General features: G+C 53.9%; 1 protein-coding gene across 4 annotated transcripts; it reads right to left on the bottom strand.

The window, feature by feature from the left end:
• Positions 1-3,903: 3,903 nt before the first annotated feature.
• Aire (autoimmune regulator) lies at positions 3,904-15,102 on the bottom strand. 4 transcript variants are annotated; one of them, XM_021227501.2, is made up of 14 exons: positions 14,352-15,102; positions 13,890-14,064; positions 13,524-13,679; positions 13,083-13,157; positions 12,516-12,629; positions 11,115-11,263; positions 10,864-10,944; positions 9,373-9,488; positions 8,188-8,287; positions 7,377-7,532; positions 6,414-6,535; positions 6,216-6,323; positions 5,259-5,327; positions 3,904-4,229 (listed from the first exon to the last, which is right to left on the bottom strand). In XM_021227501.2, exons 1-13 carry the CDS (start codon positions 14,484-14,486, stop codon positions 5,264-5,266), a joined length of 1,551 nt encoding a protein of 516 aa, XP_021083160.1. In that variant the 5' UTR covers positions 14,487-15,102; the 3' UTR covers positions 3,904-4,229; positions 5,259-5,263. The 4 variants fall into 4 exon arrangements, with proteins under 4 accessions (XP_021083160.1, XP_005070752.1, XP_005070751.1 ...); XM_005070695.4 differs by having other exon boundaries at positions 6,227-6,323; positions 9,373-9,485; positions 14,352-15,101; XM_005070694.4 differs by having other exon boundaries at positions 6,227-6,323; positions 14,352-15,100.
• Positions 15,103-16,955: the final 1,853 nt, after the last annotated feature.

Genomic DNA, 16,955 nt, shown 5'->3' with positions numbered 1-16,955 from the left:
TGAGTGCTGGGATTAAAGGCATGCGCCACCAATGCCCGGCTGCTGGGTTCTTTCTTGTTGTTGGTTTTTTCTTTTTCTTTTTTTTTTCTGAGACAGGGTTTCTCTACATCTTTGGAGCCTGTCCTGGAACTCACTCTATAGAGCAGGCTGGCCTCGAACTCACAGAAATCTGCTCACCTCTGCCTCCCAAGTGCTGGGATTAAAGGCAAGTACCACCACTGCCCAGCATCTCAGCATGATTCTTGCTAAAACTAGCTGGACAGCTGATAGTGTATGCCTTTAGTCCCAGAACTTGGGAGACAGAGGCAGATGGATCTCGGCGAGTTCAAGGCCCTCCTGGTCTACAAAGCAAGTTACAGGATAGCCAGGGCTACACAGAGAAACCCTGTCTCAAAAACAAAACAAAACAAAACAAAACTAGACTAAGTGGAGTAAGGACAGAGACCAGGGCAGAGGCAAAATCGGGAACTTGTTTGGGAAAATCTGTGCTCTAAACAAATGTGTGAAAATCCCGATCTCAACATTGTTGCATACACAGGCAGTAGAAAACCAAGTCTTTGTGGTTTGCTTTTGATACATGGTCTCCTGTAGCCAAGGCTGCCCTTGAACACTAGATCCTCCTGTTTCCACCTCCCAAGCGGTAGGTTACAGGCATGCATCTTCACCCCGCTTAGAGGTGAAAGCCTTTTAAACAGTTTAGTTTGAACACATTGCCATTAATAGCACTCTTACACGTTACATGGTTGATCCATTTTTAATGTCTTAAGTCCCTCTGATGCCTCAGCTCTCAGTAACAGTCTAAGACCCTACCTCGCACTGACTGCATAAAACACACTGAATAACAGATGGTTAACTCCTAATTCAGAGCTCTGCATGAGGAAAAAAAAATCCTACTCTGACATAGTGACAAAAGAACAGAAAATGAGTCCACAGACCACAGGAGTTATGTGACTAAGAATACTTTGTCACCCACCACTAAAGATGTGGACAGGGCTCAGCTGGAGAGAGAGCTCAGCAGCTAAGAGCACCTGTGGCTCTTGCCACAGGACTCAGGCAGCTTACAACCATCTGTAACTTCAGCTCTGGGGGATCTGATGCCCTCTTCTGACCTCTGCGGTACGAAACACGCGTGTGCTACACAGACACATATACATGCAGGCTAGACAGTCATACACATAAAACAAAATCAATACGTCTAAAAACATTCATTAAAGAAATTTAACTCTAGCCGGGCGTTGGTGGCGCATGCCTTTAATCCCAGCACTCCGGAGGCAGAGGCAGGCGGATCTCTGTGAGTTCGAGACCAACCTGGACTACCAAGCGAGTTCCAGGACAGCCTCCAAAGCCACAGAGAAACCCTGTCTCGAAAAACCAAAAAAAAAAAAAAAAAAAAGAAATTTGACTCTAGATTGGTCCCAGGAGCACATGGTTAAGCCCACGTCAACCCAGTTAACAAGTGGCAGCTGGAAGCCTCAGATTCTTCTGAGGGCAGTAAGCAATTATGCAGTGAAGGGTTACAGATGACGAAGTTCAGTCTCCCCTGTGCTGAGATCCATTTATAACTTAACATGTGCAAAACACACTATGCATAAGACTAAGGCAAGAATAGCCATTCACCAAGAAACCTACCTGTGCAAGAGTAGCCTCCCTAGCCCAGCAGAGGCAGCTGTTCCTCTGGGTGGCCACCAGGTGGCACTGAGGTCATGAACAAGAAGGCTCTTCAATGCTCCCAGTCTATCGTCACTCACTGGACTGTCTGTGCCCCGCATGAGGCTGCAGGCCACCATTCACATCAGAGCCATCCTAGGAGCTAGCTTAGTCCTCGGGACTGCTTTCTGTAAATTCTGACTGTCTGAGGCCTGCAGATTCTTCTCGGAGATTGCCTCCTTCAGAGACCAGAGGGTCTCTGGGATGTAGAGAAGACTTTTGGAACCTGACTTGCTGCTCCCAAGGCCATCTGGCTGCACTATTTCAGTGCATAGGGAGTCTCGGGATGGCAGCCTGGCACCCTCGGCCACAGTGCCCCCCCACCTTATTGGCTCCGCCCTCCCATTAGACCGCTTGCCCGTCTCTAGGATAGCTGTTCTGTGGGCATCCTTGCTTCGGAACGCACCTCTATATCTTGCGATCTTCTTGTTAACTTTGGCCCTCATTTTATCATCTTCACCTGCGCTGGTCCAGGCTGAAGATCAGAATGAACTTAGAGCATCCTGGAGCAATAAAGCTCTCAGGTTTGGGGTCAGTGACCTGGCACTCATCCACTTGCCTGTGTCCTCAGGCCTCCTTCCTGCCAGCTCTGTGTGTCTAAGGATCCAGCTGAAGACAGGCCATCATGGTGATGGTGGGGGCTCAGCATGTAACCAAACAGGAGATTGGGCCCAGTGGCACGACCTGTAATCTCAGCATTTATGAGAGGTAAGAGGATGGAGAGCCAGAGGCTAGCCTGGGCTACACAGTAAGACGCCCCCCCCATCTCCAATAATATCAACAACAAAAGGAGATCCACTCACACACACACACACACACACACACACACACGCACACACGCACACACGCACACACACACACACACACACACACACACACACACACACACACGAGAGGCGGCGCGGGGAGTTGCCGGCAGTAAGCCACCCCACCTGCCCATCCCTTGATCTCCTTCCAGCCACCGGGGGCAGCAGAGCCCCTATCTGCTGTGTAAGTCTCCGTCTGCAGTGCTCACCACAGCAGTCCCATCACCCTCGGGGGAAGGCAGGCTTAACTGCTCTGCAGCCTGGAGCAGTGCTCACACACCAGCTTGCTTCGCGCACACACCCACCCACCCGCTACTCACTCAGTTAAGTTCGGGACTATCGTGGGCAGTTCTCGTTTGGGTTCCGGATGAACAAGACAAACCACCCACAGATAGGCAAGAACGAGAGATACCTTGACAAACCCATGGACTGCCTGTGAGAGGAGCCAAAGAAAGTGGGGTGAGAGCTTCAGGGACAGGGATCTGTCCCACCTAAATGCAGAAAGCCATGTTTCATTACTTTCAAAATACCAGCTAAAAAGCCTAGACGCAGGTGGAACTCTGTGAGTTCAAGGCCAGCCTGGTCTACAGAGTGAGTACCGGACAGCCAGGGACACACAGTGAAACCCTGTCTCAAAACCAAACTAAACTAAAAGACTAGACTCTGTGGCAAAGTGAAGCAGGCATCTTGTGGTAGTGGAGATGACATACAGGAAGTCCAAGAGGACGGAAGGAAGGGGTGGCCAGAGGCTGTTCTGCTGTACTTCCCTTCCCCAATAAGTCAAACCAGAAGCTTTTGTTTCCTCAAGGAGCCTGTCTATGGGTGGCTTCACAGGGCCAGGACCTGGGCAAGCTTGAGTAAAAGGAAAGGGATCAATTTCGGGAGGTCCATGGTCCTTGTAAAAGGGGGTGAACCTGGATTGTGGTCTTGCAGATTCTAGGGGCTTTAGCTCTTCATTCTATCTGTGACCTCCCCCACCAGAAAACAAGGACAGCATCTGTGTGCCGCAGTCCACCTTCTGAGAAAGCCCCCTCCCCAACCACGGTAAACAGGGACTGAGTGTTCACATACGGGCACACACATGCCCACACCCACCCAGGCAGAGCCCTGCTCCACGTGTCCAAGTGTTACAATATGCAGTTCTGAACCGATGCTTCTGGCACAGGGGGACTGACACAGAGGTGGAGATGGGACAAAGCCACACAGGGCCTTGGGGACCATGACAGGGCCTCAGGCTTTGCTCCAAGGGCACACAGTGCTGGCCATTCCTCCTGTGATTTTTCCTCAAGGCATCCCTCTTCTGTAACTGTGAACCCCTTCCACCCTGGCCTAGTGTCAAGCACCAGGAGTATGGATACCCCCAAAATCAACCACTACAGAGCACCTCAAAGCCCACGGAAGTGACTTTAATCTCAGGACACAGGATGGCCTTGTGTCCCCACAAAGACCAGGGCCACCTGCAAGCTGGGTACTGACGGCTGGGACCTGCCAGCTCTTGGTCCTAAGCAGCCCAGCTGCTGGGGTGACAGAGCACGTCCTCTCAGAACACAGTGGCTGGAAAGCAACTCTGCCTCATCCGATGATTTGGGGTGAGAGGCTGGTGCTATGCTGCCCACCCTCCGGGGCCACCTGGGGTTAGGAGGAGAAGGGTGGTGTCTCGGGCAGCGGGCGTGACATGCTCTGGATGGCCCACTGCAGGATGCCGTCGAAGGAGTGCTGGAAGAGAGTGGCACAGAGGTCCAGACCAGCTGGACCTCCTCAGAGCCCCTGCCCACCCCGCCATGTCTACAGAATTGTGTCATTCTGATGTGAAGGTATCACACACCCTGTCCCTCTAATTCAAGGTGGGGGACTGAGACCCGAGGCCCCACAGGACATGCCAGTAAAGCACTTGAGTGCTTTTCTAGAACATGTTTTAGTCCCTCAGCTTGGCCACCAGGCTGTCCCTTCCTCTTCTTGGTGGCTTTCTGAGCTAGATCCTTCCCCTCTGCTCAAGAGTCGCATCCTATCAGGACTAGGAAGTCATGGGGGGGTGCTCATTATTTCAAATGCCCATTCATGGTGGTCATCCATCTCTGTCTTTGCATTTCCACAGCTCTGCCTGTACATAGCTCACTGACATGGCCACTGGGAAGTAAAGGTGATCTTCTGCAAGAGCAAAACACACTCAGCCACCGAGCCATTTCTCTAGCCCCTCAGGTTTCTGAGACAGAGTTTCATCACGTGGTCCAGATTAGCATCCACCTCACAATCCTCTGTCTGCCTCCCAAGTGTTGGGAACCAAAGACCTGGGCCACCACACCTGGCCCAACCCGGCCATCTTAAGGTGCAGAAACCTGAGTTGGGAGGGGTAAGAGTGAGGTCCCTGAAAGACCACCCTACCAGCTCTCCCTCAAGAGTCGAGGGATTAAGCCCCTCCCCTGGTTCTAACGTCCTGAGGACAATAGGACTCCCAGGCGCCAGGGGGGAGGAGGAGGACTACAGGTAGGAGGAAGCAGCTCATCTCCTGTAGGCCTCGGCACCCTGGGGCTCCTGGATGGGAAGAGCATTTGTGGGGGCGGGGCGCACTGGGAAGAGCATCATCCGTGGGGGCGGGGCGCACTGGGAAGAGCATCATCCGTGGGGGCGGGGCGCACTGGGAAGAGCATCATCCGTGGGGGCGGGGCGGCACTGGACTGCTGGGGCCTGCCTGACTTGAGGCAGCAAGAGAGCTGGGAGCTCAGCCGAGGCCAGGTGATGCCTTACCTCATTCAGAAGGGACTCCAGATCATCCCTTTGCAGAGCAGGCTCATGGCCAGCAGAGTCGTCCCCCACCTAAAACCAAAGAGTTAACAGCCAATCCAACCTAGCAGCAGGCTGGGGTCCCGGAAGCAGGACTCCAGCTTGCAGAAGCAGCAGCCGGTACCCCACCACAAAGCAGGCTTGAGGTGCAGGCACAGTGGGCAACCGACATGTTGTATTTACCGGGAATTGAACCCAGGTCCTTCCTCTAAACTGCTGAGCCATCTCTCCCACCTGCACCAACCTCAAACCCCAAACCCACCCCAGCAGCCCAGTCACGACTCCCAGGTGGTGCTGAGCAGTGCCCTGTGGCCCCTGAGTGCTGACCCTTGAATTCCAGGTCCTCCTGGGGCTGAGGTCAGCTTCAGAGGGGACCAGGAGCCTGTCCAGGGAGCTCCCGGTCAGCTCAGATGCTGCTATCACCTATGTGAACCTGCTGTCCCCACCTTCTGCAGCCCCCCTGCCTCTGCTGAGTGCTGGGGTTGAGGGGCAGCAGGTGAATGGGGGCTGGGTGCGGTGATGGACACCTTTGATCCCAGCACTAGTTTTTAAAAAATAAAAAGTGACACAAGTCTTTAATCCCAGCATTTGAGAGGCAGAGGCAGGCAGACCACTGCCAATTTGAGGCCAGCCTGGTCTATAGAGGGAGTTCCAAGACAGCCAGAGATCTGTAGTGATACCCTGCCTCTAAAAGCCCTGTGGTGGTGGCCCACGCCTTTAATCAGAGCATTCAGGATGCAGAGGCAGGTGGATCTCTGTGAGTTCGAGGCCAGCTCGGTCTACAGAGTGAGTTCCAGGACAGCCAAAGCTACACAGAAAAACCAAAAAATAAAAAAAACAATAAAAACTCAAGGGGACACAAGGTTAGTGGATGTGGCTTTAAATTCTCCTCCATGCCCACAGGACCCCACCTCAACTGACCTCACACTGACCTTGGCAAGCACAGGGGCTGGGCGTCCTGAAGTGGGCGCTGCCTCGCCCAGCGTGGGAGTGGGGTCTGCAGAGCAGGACTTGCAGCGGGAGTTCGTCCTAGAGTAGTGGAGAAAGCTTGCTCGGTGCGAGAACCCACGGGGTGGGTGGGGATGTTGGCTACTCTCCCGCCCGCACCACCTCACTCACCCTGGTCGGGTTGCTGCCATCGGGAAGTGGCAGCGCCAGTGAAAGGCGGCAGCACAGTGTGTACACCGCAGCGTGTCTGCGCCGTCCCCGCACACACCGCACCGCGCGCCTGGTGCTGGACCCTGCAGGGGCGTGATCGAGCAATGCCGACAGCAACTCAAGGCCTGTGCGGTACTCACCGTAAGCCCCACCAAGCTGGGTTAACCAGGAAAACTCGTGGTTGCAAATCGCATGAACGGGACTGTTAAGTTCTGATGCTTTGGTGTCCAGAGAAGGCAGGGGTAACCCTAGCAACGGTCAGAAAGTGCCTGGCCCGCTAGGGTCAATTCATCCAGCCCTGCTCTCGCCAAGCTCCAGAGGAGCTTGTAGGGAATGTGCCTGCTGGAGGTGGGCAGGGCTTGGGGGATTCTGAGTCTCCAATGCTGTCTTGTGTCACCGGATTTGTGTGTGTCTGGTGTGTGTGAGTGTGTGTATTACCCAGATAACCAAGTTAGGCCTTTTTCTTTCTTTTTTTCTTCCTTCCTCCCTCCCTCCCTCCCTACCTCCCTTCCTTCCTTCCTCCCTCCCTCCCTCCTTTCTAGTTAATTTACTATCTGTGAGTGTGCACATGGAGATCAGAGGACAACTTGCAGAGTGAGTCCCTCCGTCTGCAATCTTGGGGATCCAGCTCAGGTCCTCAGGCTTGGCAGCAAGCCCCTTTACCTGCTGAGCCATCTAGAAGGCCCAGCTGGACTTGGGGACATCAGAGTTGAGTAGCAGGGTTGAGAGCCATGCACGAGTCCCTCTAGGTGCTCTCCCACAGCCCCTGTGCCTCCTGGCAGAGTCCTCCTGGACCCCTGGAATGCCCTTCTAATCCCTAGCCCCTAAGGGGTCCACCAGCTCTTCTGTTTTGGGTTTACCATGCCCTGTAGGTCTAGAGCTCCCAGAAGACAGCACCCAGGCCCCAGGGGTCCCCCCACTCACCTGCTGCCCCTCAACCCCAGCACTCAGCAGAGGCAGGGGGGCTGCAGAAGGTGGGGCCAGCAGGTTCACATAGGTGATAGCAGCGTCTGAGCTGACTGGGAGCTCCCTGGACAGGGCCCTGGTTCCCTCTGAAGTTGACCTCAGCCCCAGGAGGACCTGGAATTCAAGGGTCAGCACTCAGGGGCCACAGGGCACTGCTCAGCACCACCAGGGAGTCATGACTGGGCTGCTGGGGTGGGTTTGGGGTTAAAAAGGCTCGGTGCAGGTGGGAGAGATGGCTCAGCAGTTTAGAGGAAGGACCTGGGTTCAATTCCCAGCATCCACATGGCAGCTCACAATTGTCTGTAATTCCAGTTCCAGGGCATCTGATACCCTCTCGCAGACATACACGCAGGCAAAACACAAATGCAAAGAAACAAATGTTAAAAACAGAGAAGAAGGGCTGGGTATGTGGCTCCATGGCTCTCAGCAAACCCTTCCATCCTTGCCATGTTCGAGCTGGTGACAGTGGCCTCAGGGTCTGTCAGAGCAAATGGGTTTCTAACAGGATGTAGGGTGCAACACAACAGAAAGCTACCAAGGCTTTTGGAGAATTTTAGGGGTGGTGGGAGTGTATCCTGCTCAGGGCCCACAGACTAGAAGGAACTGGGCCATTGAAAGGACAGGGAAATGGCCAGAAAGGTTGCTCAGGCTGGAATAGAGCTTGACACTACAGCCAGGGCAAGCAGAACTCACAGGAGAAGCCAGGGGGTAGGACTGTAGAGGGACAGAGAGAAGGAAGGGGGGGGGGGGGGATCCAGTATGGGCATACCGGGGTCTCTGCAGGTGACTCCAGGGGCCTGGACTCTTCAGGCTGGGACAGGTTCTGCTGGACTCTGCCCTGGAGGCAGCAGGAGCACCTCCAGAGGCCGCTATTTAGGGAGGCCACCAGTCACAGGCATGCAGGACAAAGCAGAGACCATAGACACCCCCTCCCCCCCAAACTCATGGCAGGGGCAGCTTGAGGACCCTCCATATCACCGTGGGAAACCAAACCCAGGAATGGTTAAGCCAGTTACCACAAGGGAAGTTCAGTAGGTTGTGAGTTATTTAGCCCTGGAGGATGGCCTGGCCAGAGAGTCAGTGTCCCTAGACTGTGTCTCAGCTAATCTTTAAGAATTTCCTATGCTCAGCCAGGCATTGGTGGCACACGCCTTTAATCTTAGCACTCAGGAGGCAGAGGCAGTCGGATCTCTATGAGTTCAAGACCAGCCTGGTCTACGAGAGCTAGTTCCAGGACAGCCTCCAAAGCCACAGAGAAACCCTGTCTCGAAAAACAAAACAAACAAACAAACAAACAAAGATTTCCCTATGCTCAGTAACCCTCAGTGCCTGTGCCTGTGGGCATGAAGCAGTTGTAGGCTCGCCCTCGGCTACACTGTTTCCATCCTCAGAACACACATGTTTCTCTAGGGATGGGGGTGGGGCAGCAATGACAGCACCGGAAGGACTCTGGTGGAAAAGGGCCAGAGAGACCTGGTAAAACAAGGGACACAGCCAAGGCTAGAGCCCCACAGACTGCTGCACCCCCAGGACAAAGACCTGTGCAGTCAGCGATGGGAGTGGAGACTGTGACTTTGTGGCTTCTGTGTCCCCCAACCTTACCTGGGATATTTAGGAGGACCTTGGAGAAAAAGACCTGAGCTCAAGGAAGTTTGGGCTAGGAACCTGGGGTGAAAAACATAATATGCCCACCTTTGCTTTGGGGACTCTGTGTTATGGCTGCCTTTAGGCCTGTTGCCCTGAATGAGCCTTATGGCAGAGAGGGGAGGAAGGTGGCATGGTGGGAAAATCTTACCGTGCCCATGGCCAGTGCCCCAAAGCATGGCTCTTCCTGCAGGACCCTGACTGTCTATCTGTGGAGCTGGGGGCTGCTAGGCTTCTTCAAGGTCAGCAGATAAGGACAGTGATGGATCTGGGTGGCCAGGACAAAAGTAGCAAGGGGAATTCTGCTCACCTGGGGATCTCCCGCAGAGGTGGCGACAGGCAAGCCAGGTGGAAGGCCCGGGGACAGCCATCACAGCAGATGAGCTCACCTCCATCGTGGCACACAGCACACTCGTCCTCGTTCTTCTGACCAGGCGAGAGGGGCCCATGCAGACCCAGAAGGGAGCACAGTGCCTGCCTGAGAGCCGGCCCTGGGGAGGCTCCTCCTGCAATGCTCACGGCCAGGGACCGAATCCCAGATTCCCTCCCTGCTCCATGGTTGCCCCTGCCTGGCCTCTGCTTTAATCTTTACAGTGCTGGTTCTTGAACAGACCTAGAGGGCGTTCCTCTCTGGAAGAAGTACTGGGTACCGGGCAGCCCTCTAAGTGGAGCCCACCTGCCAAACAGGACAGCCGGTGGATGGGCCCATGGGGTTTCCTGTCAGTCCTGGGTACCTCCTGTCACCCCCTGTTCCCCACCTTATGCTTTTGTCAGGATAGAGGCAATTGTGAGTCTGGTACCACCTCCTCAGGAAGCTCACAGATGCCAGGCTATGCTGGCCCTGCACAGAGACCTGCACGTCCATGGGAATACTTCCACAGGCCCCCAAATACCTGTATTGGGTATTTGGGTACCTGTCTTGTGGAGCAGGGCAGAACTGGACCCTTCAATCTTTGATGTCCAGGGAGAGTGCCTGGCTCTGAGGTGTTGGGACCTATAGTCAATGATGGCTGGTTCAGTCAGGCACAGCCAGCCAGAGGTGCTGGGGAGGAGAGGGTGAGGTTGATGTCCCCAGGGAACCCTCATACTCCAGATTTAACAGCATCTCTACCCCAACTCCAACTAAGATGCCTTTTTTTTAAGGTTTATTTATTATATATACAGTATTCTGTCTGCATGTATGCCTGTAGGCCAGAAGAGGGCACCAGATCTCATTACAGATGGTTGTGAGTCACCTTGTGGTTGCTGGAAATTGAACTCAGGACCTCTGGAAGAGCAGCCAGTGCTCTTAACCAGAGCCATCTCTCCAGCCCACTGAGATGCTTTTTGTAGTATGGAGTGAATGTGTGATTTTATTTTAATATATATGATTTTGTTTTGGTTTGTTTTTTGTTTTGTTTTGTTTTTTCAAGACAGGGTTTCTGTGTGTAGTCCTGGCCATCCTGGAACTCACTTTGTAGGCCAGGCTGGCCTCAAACTCAGAAATCTACCTGCCTCCGCCTCCTGAGTGCTGGGATTAAATTCGTGTACCACCATGACTACAACGTAGATGAACATGTGATTTCTCTGGAAGAACCTCACCTGCTCTGACTAATTTGAAATCGTGGGAAAGAGCCACTTCCAAGAAAGAGCAGAGGGGAGGGAGTGGGAGGAGACAGAAGGGGAGGGGGAGGAAGGGAGGAGCCCCGCATGGGTAGGAACTCAGACCTGTTTTCCAGGCAGCTAAACGCCCAGGACAAGGGACAGAAGGTCTGGGTGAACGCTGGTGGAGAAGCCAGGCTCCCCTGTTCTTGGGGCTTACCTGGTGAACCTGGGGCTCACTGGGAAGGGCTGGAAGGACAGGGACCCCGCACTGCTGGCTCATTCTCTGCTCATCTCTACCCTATGAGACATGCAGGGTCATGATGAGGTAGCCAGGGTCAGGGCAGATCCATGTGGCCACCAGGACTAGGTGGTTCTGGGAAGTAACTCCCAACTCCAGGCTATTTTGTGGGGGAGGGGAGCTACCCAAGGCCCAGCTCCCCAAAGATGGACATACTGGATGATGCTTACAGGGATAGCGACCTGGGCTCCCTTTGCTCGGACTACTGGCTTTAGGCTGCCACCACTCCGGGTCTTGTTCTTTGTATTGCCACCGGGGTCTTCGAACTTGCTAGGAGTATAAAACTCGCCCCCAACCTGGATGCACTTCTTGGAGCCTCCTGGGAAGGGAGGGAAACCAGGCTTGAGCTAACACCAGGGGTCTGGGAGAAACCAAAGCCTGCCATTCCTCCCCATTCCCTAACCACAGCCAAGTCTGAGGCCTGGGTTCTGGGTACAACGAGGGATTCTTTGCTGGAATTTACTAAGATAGTGTGCACTCATCAGCTCAGAGTAGGGCCTTGCTGGAAACAGGGGATTTGGAGATATAATTGTTTAAGGTGATGTCGTACTAGACCCTAAATCCAATGCTCTAACAAGGAAAGATGAAAACAGAGAGACACACAGTTAGACTGGAGAGACATAGCCACAGCCCAGAAGTGAGCTCCACAACAGCACTAGGTACTAGAGACAGGGTAGGGACCCGCCATAGCCTCCAGAGGGATGCGTCCCTGGCCACCCACATCTTGACTTTGGAATCTGTTGTTATAAACCCAGGGACATGGGCTGGAGAGATGGCTCAGAGGTTAAGAGCACTGACTGTTCTTCCAGAGGTCCTGAGTTCAGTTCCCAGCAACCACATGGTGGCTCACAACCATCTATAATGAGATCTGGTGCCCTCTTCTGTCATGCAAGCATACATGCAGACAGAACACTGTATACATAATAAATAAAATTTTAAAAAAATCTTTAAAAAAAAGCCTGTGATCCCAGGTGCTGAGAGATCATCTTTGAAAAAAAAAAACCCAGGGACATTTTTGTTATGGTAACCCCAGCATAGTCAGACAAGATTCTTGGGGCTGCTCTGACGGGGCCAGGCCAGGACTGGCATCAGCTCCCAGATCATCCTGGCTGTCCATAGCATCCAAGTCTGGTGCCCAGGACAGAGAAGATGCTGGAGAGCAGATACTGCAATGGCAAGTGACTCTGTCTTGTCCAGATGGCGTGGGTAGCATATAAGGTACCCTGCTAGCCTACCCAGTAGGTAGGCAGTTATGGAAGGAGCCTGGATAAATAATGAGGGGACTGGACAGGACATACATGCCTGAGGCTAGGGCGGTAGAGAGACCTGGAGCACATGGAAAAACCATTTAGGGATGTCAGCTGTGACTCAGCAGCGCCCACTAATGACGGGGTGGGCACTCGATGCCTGAATGTGACAATGGACGGGCCTTCAGCATCATTGTGCCCCAAAGCCAGCAGAACTTCATGGGGGTACACTGGCTGCCTTGTCCTCAGCCTCGGCCACGGTTGCTCTGGAGCCGCCTCCTGAAGGCCTGGGTCTCCCTGGCAGCCTGCTCCCCATGCACTTGCCTGCCTCAAACACCTGCTGGATAAGGATCCCTTCCACGGCCCCTCGGGTTCCTGGGACCTCCCCAGAGGACACAGTCACAGCTCTCTGGACGGAAGCCGACACGGCCTGAATTCCTGGAGAAGGTACGACACCAGTGGATACACACGTGCAATCACGAGCACGGGTCTGTGGGACTGCACGTGTTAGCGGAGTTGAGCACAGCGAGAGATTAACAAGTATCTCACGATGTGGGACCTACGCCACACCAGGGCACAGAGTTCCTAGGCCATCTTGCGGGGTGAGGACCAGGAAGTGAGAGGTCTATGGGGTGCTGGGATCAGTGTGGGATTGACGGTAACGAGGTTGGGCCCAGCTGAGGAGCAGGAATAGTTTTGTCATGGCTGTTTCTGGGCTGGCCTGAAGGTTGGGAGCACTAAGTAGGCAGCGATCTGGGAGGAGACACTCAGGGCAGTGTGGATGGAGTGACTGACAACACTTTTGGACTTGGCCATCCAGCTGAGGCCAATGGGATCAGATCCCCACCAACCTCCACACACTCAGCCCCTTGCTCTCTTGGCCTTACTCACCATTCCCCAGCGGGAGGCGCTGTGATTCCGAGTTGCCCTCTGGCTTCTTAGGGGGCTTGGTCTTTGGATGGGAGCCTGCCAAGGAGAGGTGGAGGCAGCCTGAAGGTAAAGCCCTTTCTGGGCCGGGGCGGTCCTGGGTGGGGGAGAGCACCTGGTAGGGGCAGATCAAGGGTTTCCTGACCCCCTGAGTGTTCTTAAGCCGTGTTAGGCCATTTCCTTCTTCAACAGAAACGAAATCAAAACCACCTGCCTGCCTCACCAGCCAGGAGGAACTCAGCCTTCAGAACAGGAAGAAGCTGCGAGGCGGTGAGCCTCCACCAGGGCTCAGAGGTGACTGCGGCTCTATCAGGCTGGCCCTGGGCAGGCATCCCTGGGACAGAAGCTCCCGAGAGCCAGTTGGAGAGGGCCCCGACATCCTGGCTAGCTCCTCTCCCTGAGTACCTGGGCTGGAGGAGCTCTTTGGGGTCAGGGTTGCTGTTGGCGTAGCACGAGGTTCCTCTGGGGCTTTTCTCTTGGCAGGGGGTCTGGGTGGCAGTACAGAGACCTTGGGACCAGCAAGGGGCTTCCTCCCCTTCCGGGGCTGGCTGAGGTCCACATCTGCAGCAGGGACAAAGGCCCTGTCTTAGATAGAGCCTTTTCCTCAGGGTAGGCTCTAGAACAGGGCACTCCTGAGACAGGCCTTTGCCCAGTGCCTCTTAGGATCCAGCCCAGTTCTAGTGGCTCCCTGAAAACACTTAACTTAGACCCGTAGACTCAATGCTCCCTCCCCATAGGCTGGGATGCCAGGCACCGTCAGCACAGGCCCACCTTTTGGGAAGCCATCCAGGATGGTATGCAGGCGGCTGTACCGTTCCAGATTGTAGTCCTTGAAGAGAACCCTCCAGAAGTCCAGGATGGCCCCACTGTCCTGGGTCAAGAGCCAGGACAGCAGGGCATGGAAGGCTTGCGGGCAGCCCTCCTTCTCCTTCAGCCGGAGTGTCTCCTGAAGTGACAGTATCAGGCTGCCTGTGCATACCCTGCCCCCAATCCCTGTTGCCTCTTTTGGAAGGGAGACCTGCCTATTCCTGCAGATCCCTGGATTCTGGGAAGTGGGGGTGCACAGGATGTGCGGTTAGGGGACTCACCTGAAACTTGTCCTGGAGAGGTCTCCCGAGGCCACCCCTTGGCTGGTGTGCGTGGGTGTGTGGGTGTTGGCAGGGCTTGGGAGGGATCTAAGTTGTGGGGAGAGGAGTGGGGAGACTGAGAGGTCCTGGGGGACCAGGAGCCCACCTGGAACTTGTCCTCTGGAACCACGTCGTGGTCAGCCAGAGCGTGCAGCAGCGGGAAGGCGCTGTCTACCGCCACAGCGATCTCGGTGCGGTGCAGTCTCAGCAGGCGGCGCAGCGTCCCATCCCCGCCAGCCATTGTTTCCACACGGACCGTGCGCCAGCGCCCCCTGCTGGCCTATGCGAGCTTGCGACCCCCTTTCTCTCTACCTTTGGGTGTCTTGGGACTATCCCAGAGGCACCTGTGAGCCAATATACCTACTCCCCAGCTGGGGAAAGGCGACGCTTGCCTTGTTCCACGTCTCTGTTATACTTTCAACCAGAAAAGAGCAGAGGCTACTACTCACCCTGGAGCCAATCAGGGCCCGCCTTCTGCAGGTTGGGGACAGAGACTTCCTGTGGAATCCAGGGTAGCTGCCCGGGCTGGGGTTGGGATGGAGGAAACAGGAAAGTTGCCCCTCTAGTCTTCCTACAGAGGGTCCTGTTTATGGGTAAAACCAGGATGGGCTGGGAAGACAGCTCAGTGGACTATCTCCCTGCCCCAGCAAGCCTGGGCACCTGAGTTATCCCAGTGCTGGGGAGGTAGAGACAGAAGCCTCGGGAGAGCTCGCTGCCCAGGCAGCCTAGCTGAATGGATTAAGTTCCAGGTTCCACAAGAGAACCTGCCTCAAAAACTTGGGTGGAGAGCAACTGAAGAAAACACCCCATGTTCACCTTTAGCTCCATACTCAGGAACATACACACACACACATGCACACACACACATGCACACACACACATGCACACACACACACACACACGCATGCACGCACACATGCACGCACACATGCACACACACACACACACACACACACACACACACACTGAAATTAGAAAAGAAAGGGGACTGGAGAAATGGCTCAGCAGCACTTAAGAGCACTTGTTGATCTTGCAGAAGGTTCGGGTTTGGTTCTCAGCACCCATGTGATGGCTCACGACCTATTCATAACTCCAGTTCCAGAGGATTTTGACACCTTCTTTTGGCTTCTACTGGTATGACATGTATGTGGTGACCAAAAACATGCAAGCAAGATACTCGTGCACAGCCATATACTGGCTGCCCAGATGAGATGAGCCAGCACCTCTGAGAGTAGCCACAATAAGAAACCAACGCAAAGGACTGGACAATGGACCTGGCTGAGAACCCCTAGCTGTTCCAGACCTGGGGCCGGAGGAATGGAATGGAAGACTCTAACAGGACAGTGGAGATGGTTCATCCTGTGTGCTGATGCATAGGAACAACGCATGGCATATCTCTGCGCTCAGAAGTGGCCAGCACATTGGACTGTGGGTCTGTCAGGGGGGTTCAACAGCAAGGGGCAGGAAGGCAGAGAGCCCTAGGCAAATGCCCCTGGACCCTGCAAGTTCTTGTCTGGTTCCCCTCATAGTCTAAGTAGCATTCTCAGGGTTCATGATAGAGACCAGGGGTAGTGTAACCTGAAGGACAGGAGCACCAGGAAAATCAGGAGGTGTTCTAGAGACAGATAACGGACATGGTGTGGAGGATACAGATGGACATGGTGTAGAGATGACACAGATGGACATGGTGTAGAGATGACACAGATGGACATGGTGTAGATGACACAGATGGACATGGTGTAGATGACACAGATGGACATGGTGTAGAGGATACAGATGGACATGGTGTAGAGATGACACAGATGGACATGGTGTATACGATACAGATGGACATGGTGTAGATGACACAGATGGACATGGTGTGGAGGATACAGATGGACATGGTGTAGATGACACAGATGGACATGGTGTGGAGATGACACAGATGGACATGGTGTGGAGATGACACAGATGGACATGGTGTGGAGGATACAGATGGACATGGTGTGGAGATGACACAGATGGACATGGTGTAGAGGATACAGATGGACATGGTGTAGAGGATACAGATGGACATGGTGTGGAGATGACACAGATGGAGATGGTGTAGAGGATACAGATGGACATGGTGTAGAGATGACACAGATGGACATGGTGTAGAGATGATACAGATGGACATGGTGTGGAGATGATACAGATGGACATGGTGTAGAGGATACAGATGGACATGGTGTAGAGGATACAGATGGAGATGGTGTAGAGGATACAGATGGACATGGTGTAGAGATGACACAGATGGACATGGTGTAGAGATGATACAGATGGACATGGTGTAGAGATGATACAGATGGACATGGTGTAGAGATGATACAGATGGACATGGTGTGGAGGATACAGATGGACATGGTGTAGAGGATACAGATGGTCATGGTGTAGAGATGATACAGATGGACATGGTGTAGAGATGATACAGATGGACATGGTGTAGATGACACAGATGGACATGGTGTGGAGGATACAGATGGAAATGGTGGCCCCAGCAAGGTGAGAACCTACAGCTGGAAGTGGCCTCGGCGGTGACAAGCTATTGGAGCAAAGTGTTATAGTCAGGTTTGTGCTGGGGCCCCAGCCACTATGAGTGTTGATAGTTGAATAGAAGCAAATGCTAAGACTGGTTAGCATGGCCCTGGAATGTGGTACGGCTGGGACTGTATGGTACACTGGGAGGGGA

The sequence above is a fragment of the Mesocricetus auratus genome, unplaced genomic scaffold, assembly GCF_017639785.1.
Source record: "Mesocricetus auratus isolate SY011 unplaced genomic scaffold, BCM_Maur_2.0 Super-Scaffold_100027, whole genome shotgun sequence".
Taxonomy (NCBI): domain Eukaryota; kingdom Metazoa; phylum Chordata; class Mammalia; order Rodentia; family Cricetidae; genus Mesocricetus; species Mesocricetus auratus.
The sequence above is the reverse complement of the archived record's forward strand: the minus strand, read 5'-3'. Positions and strand labels throughout refer to the sequence as shown.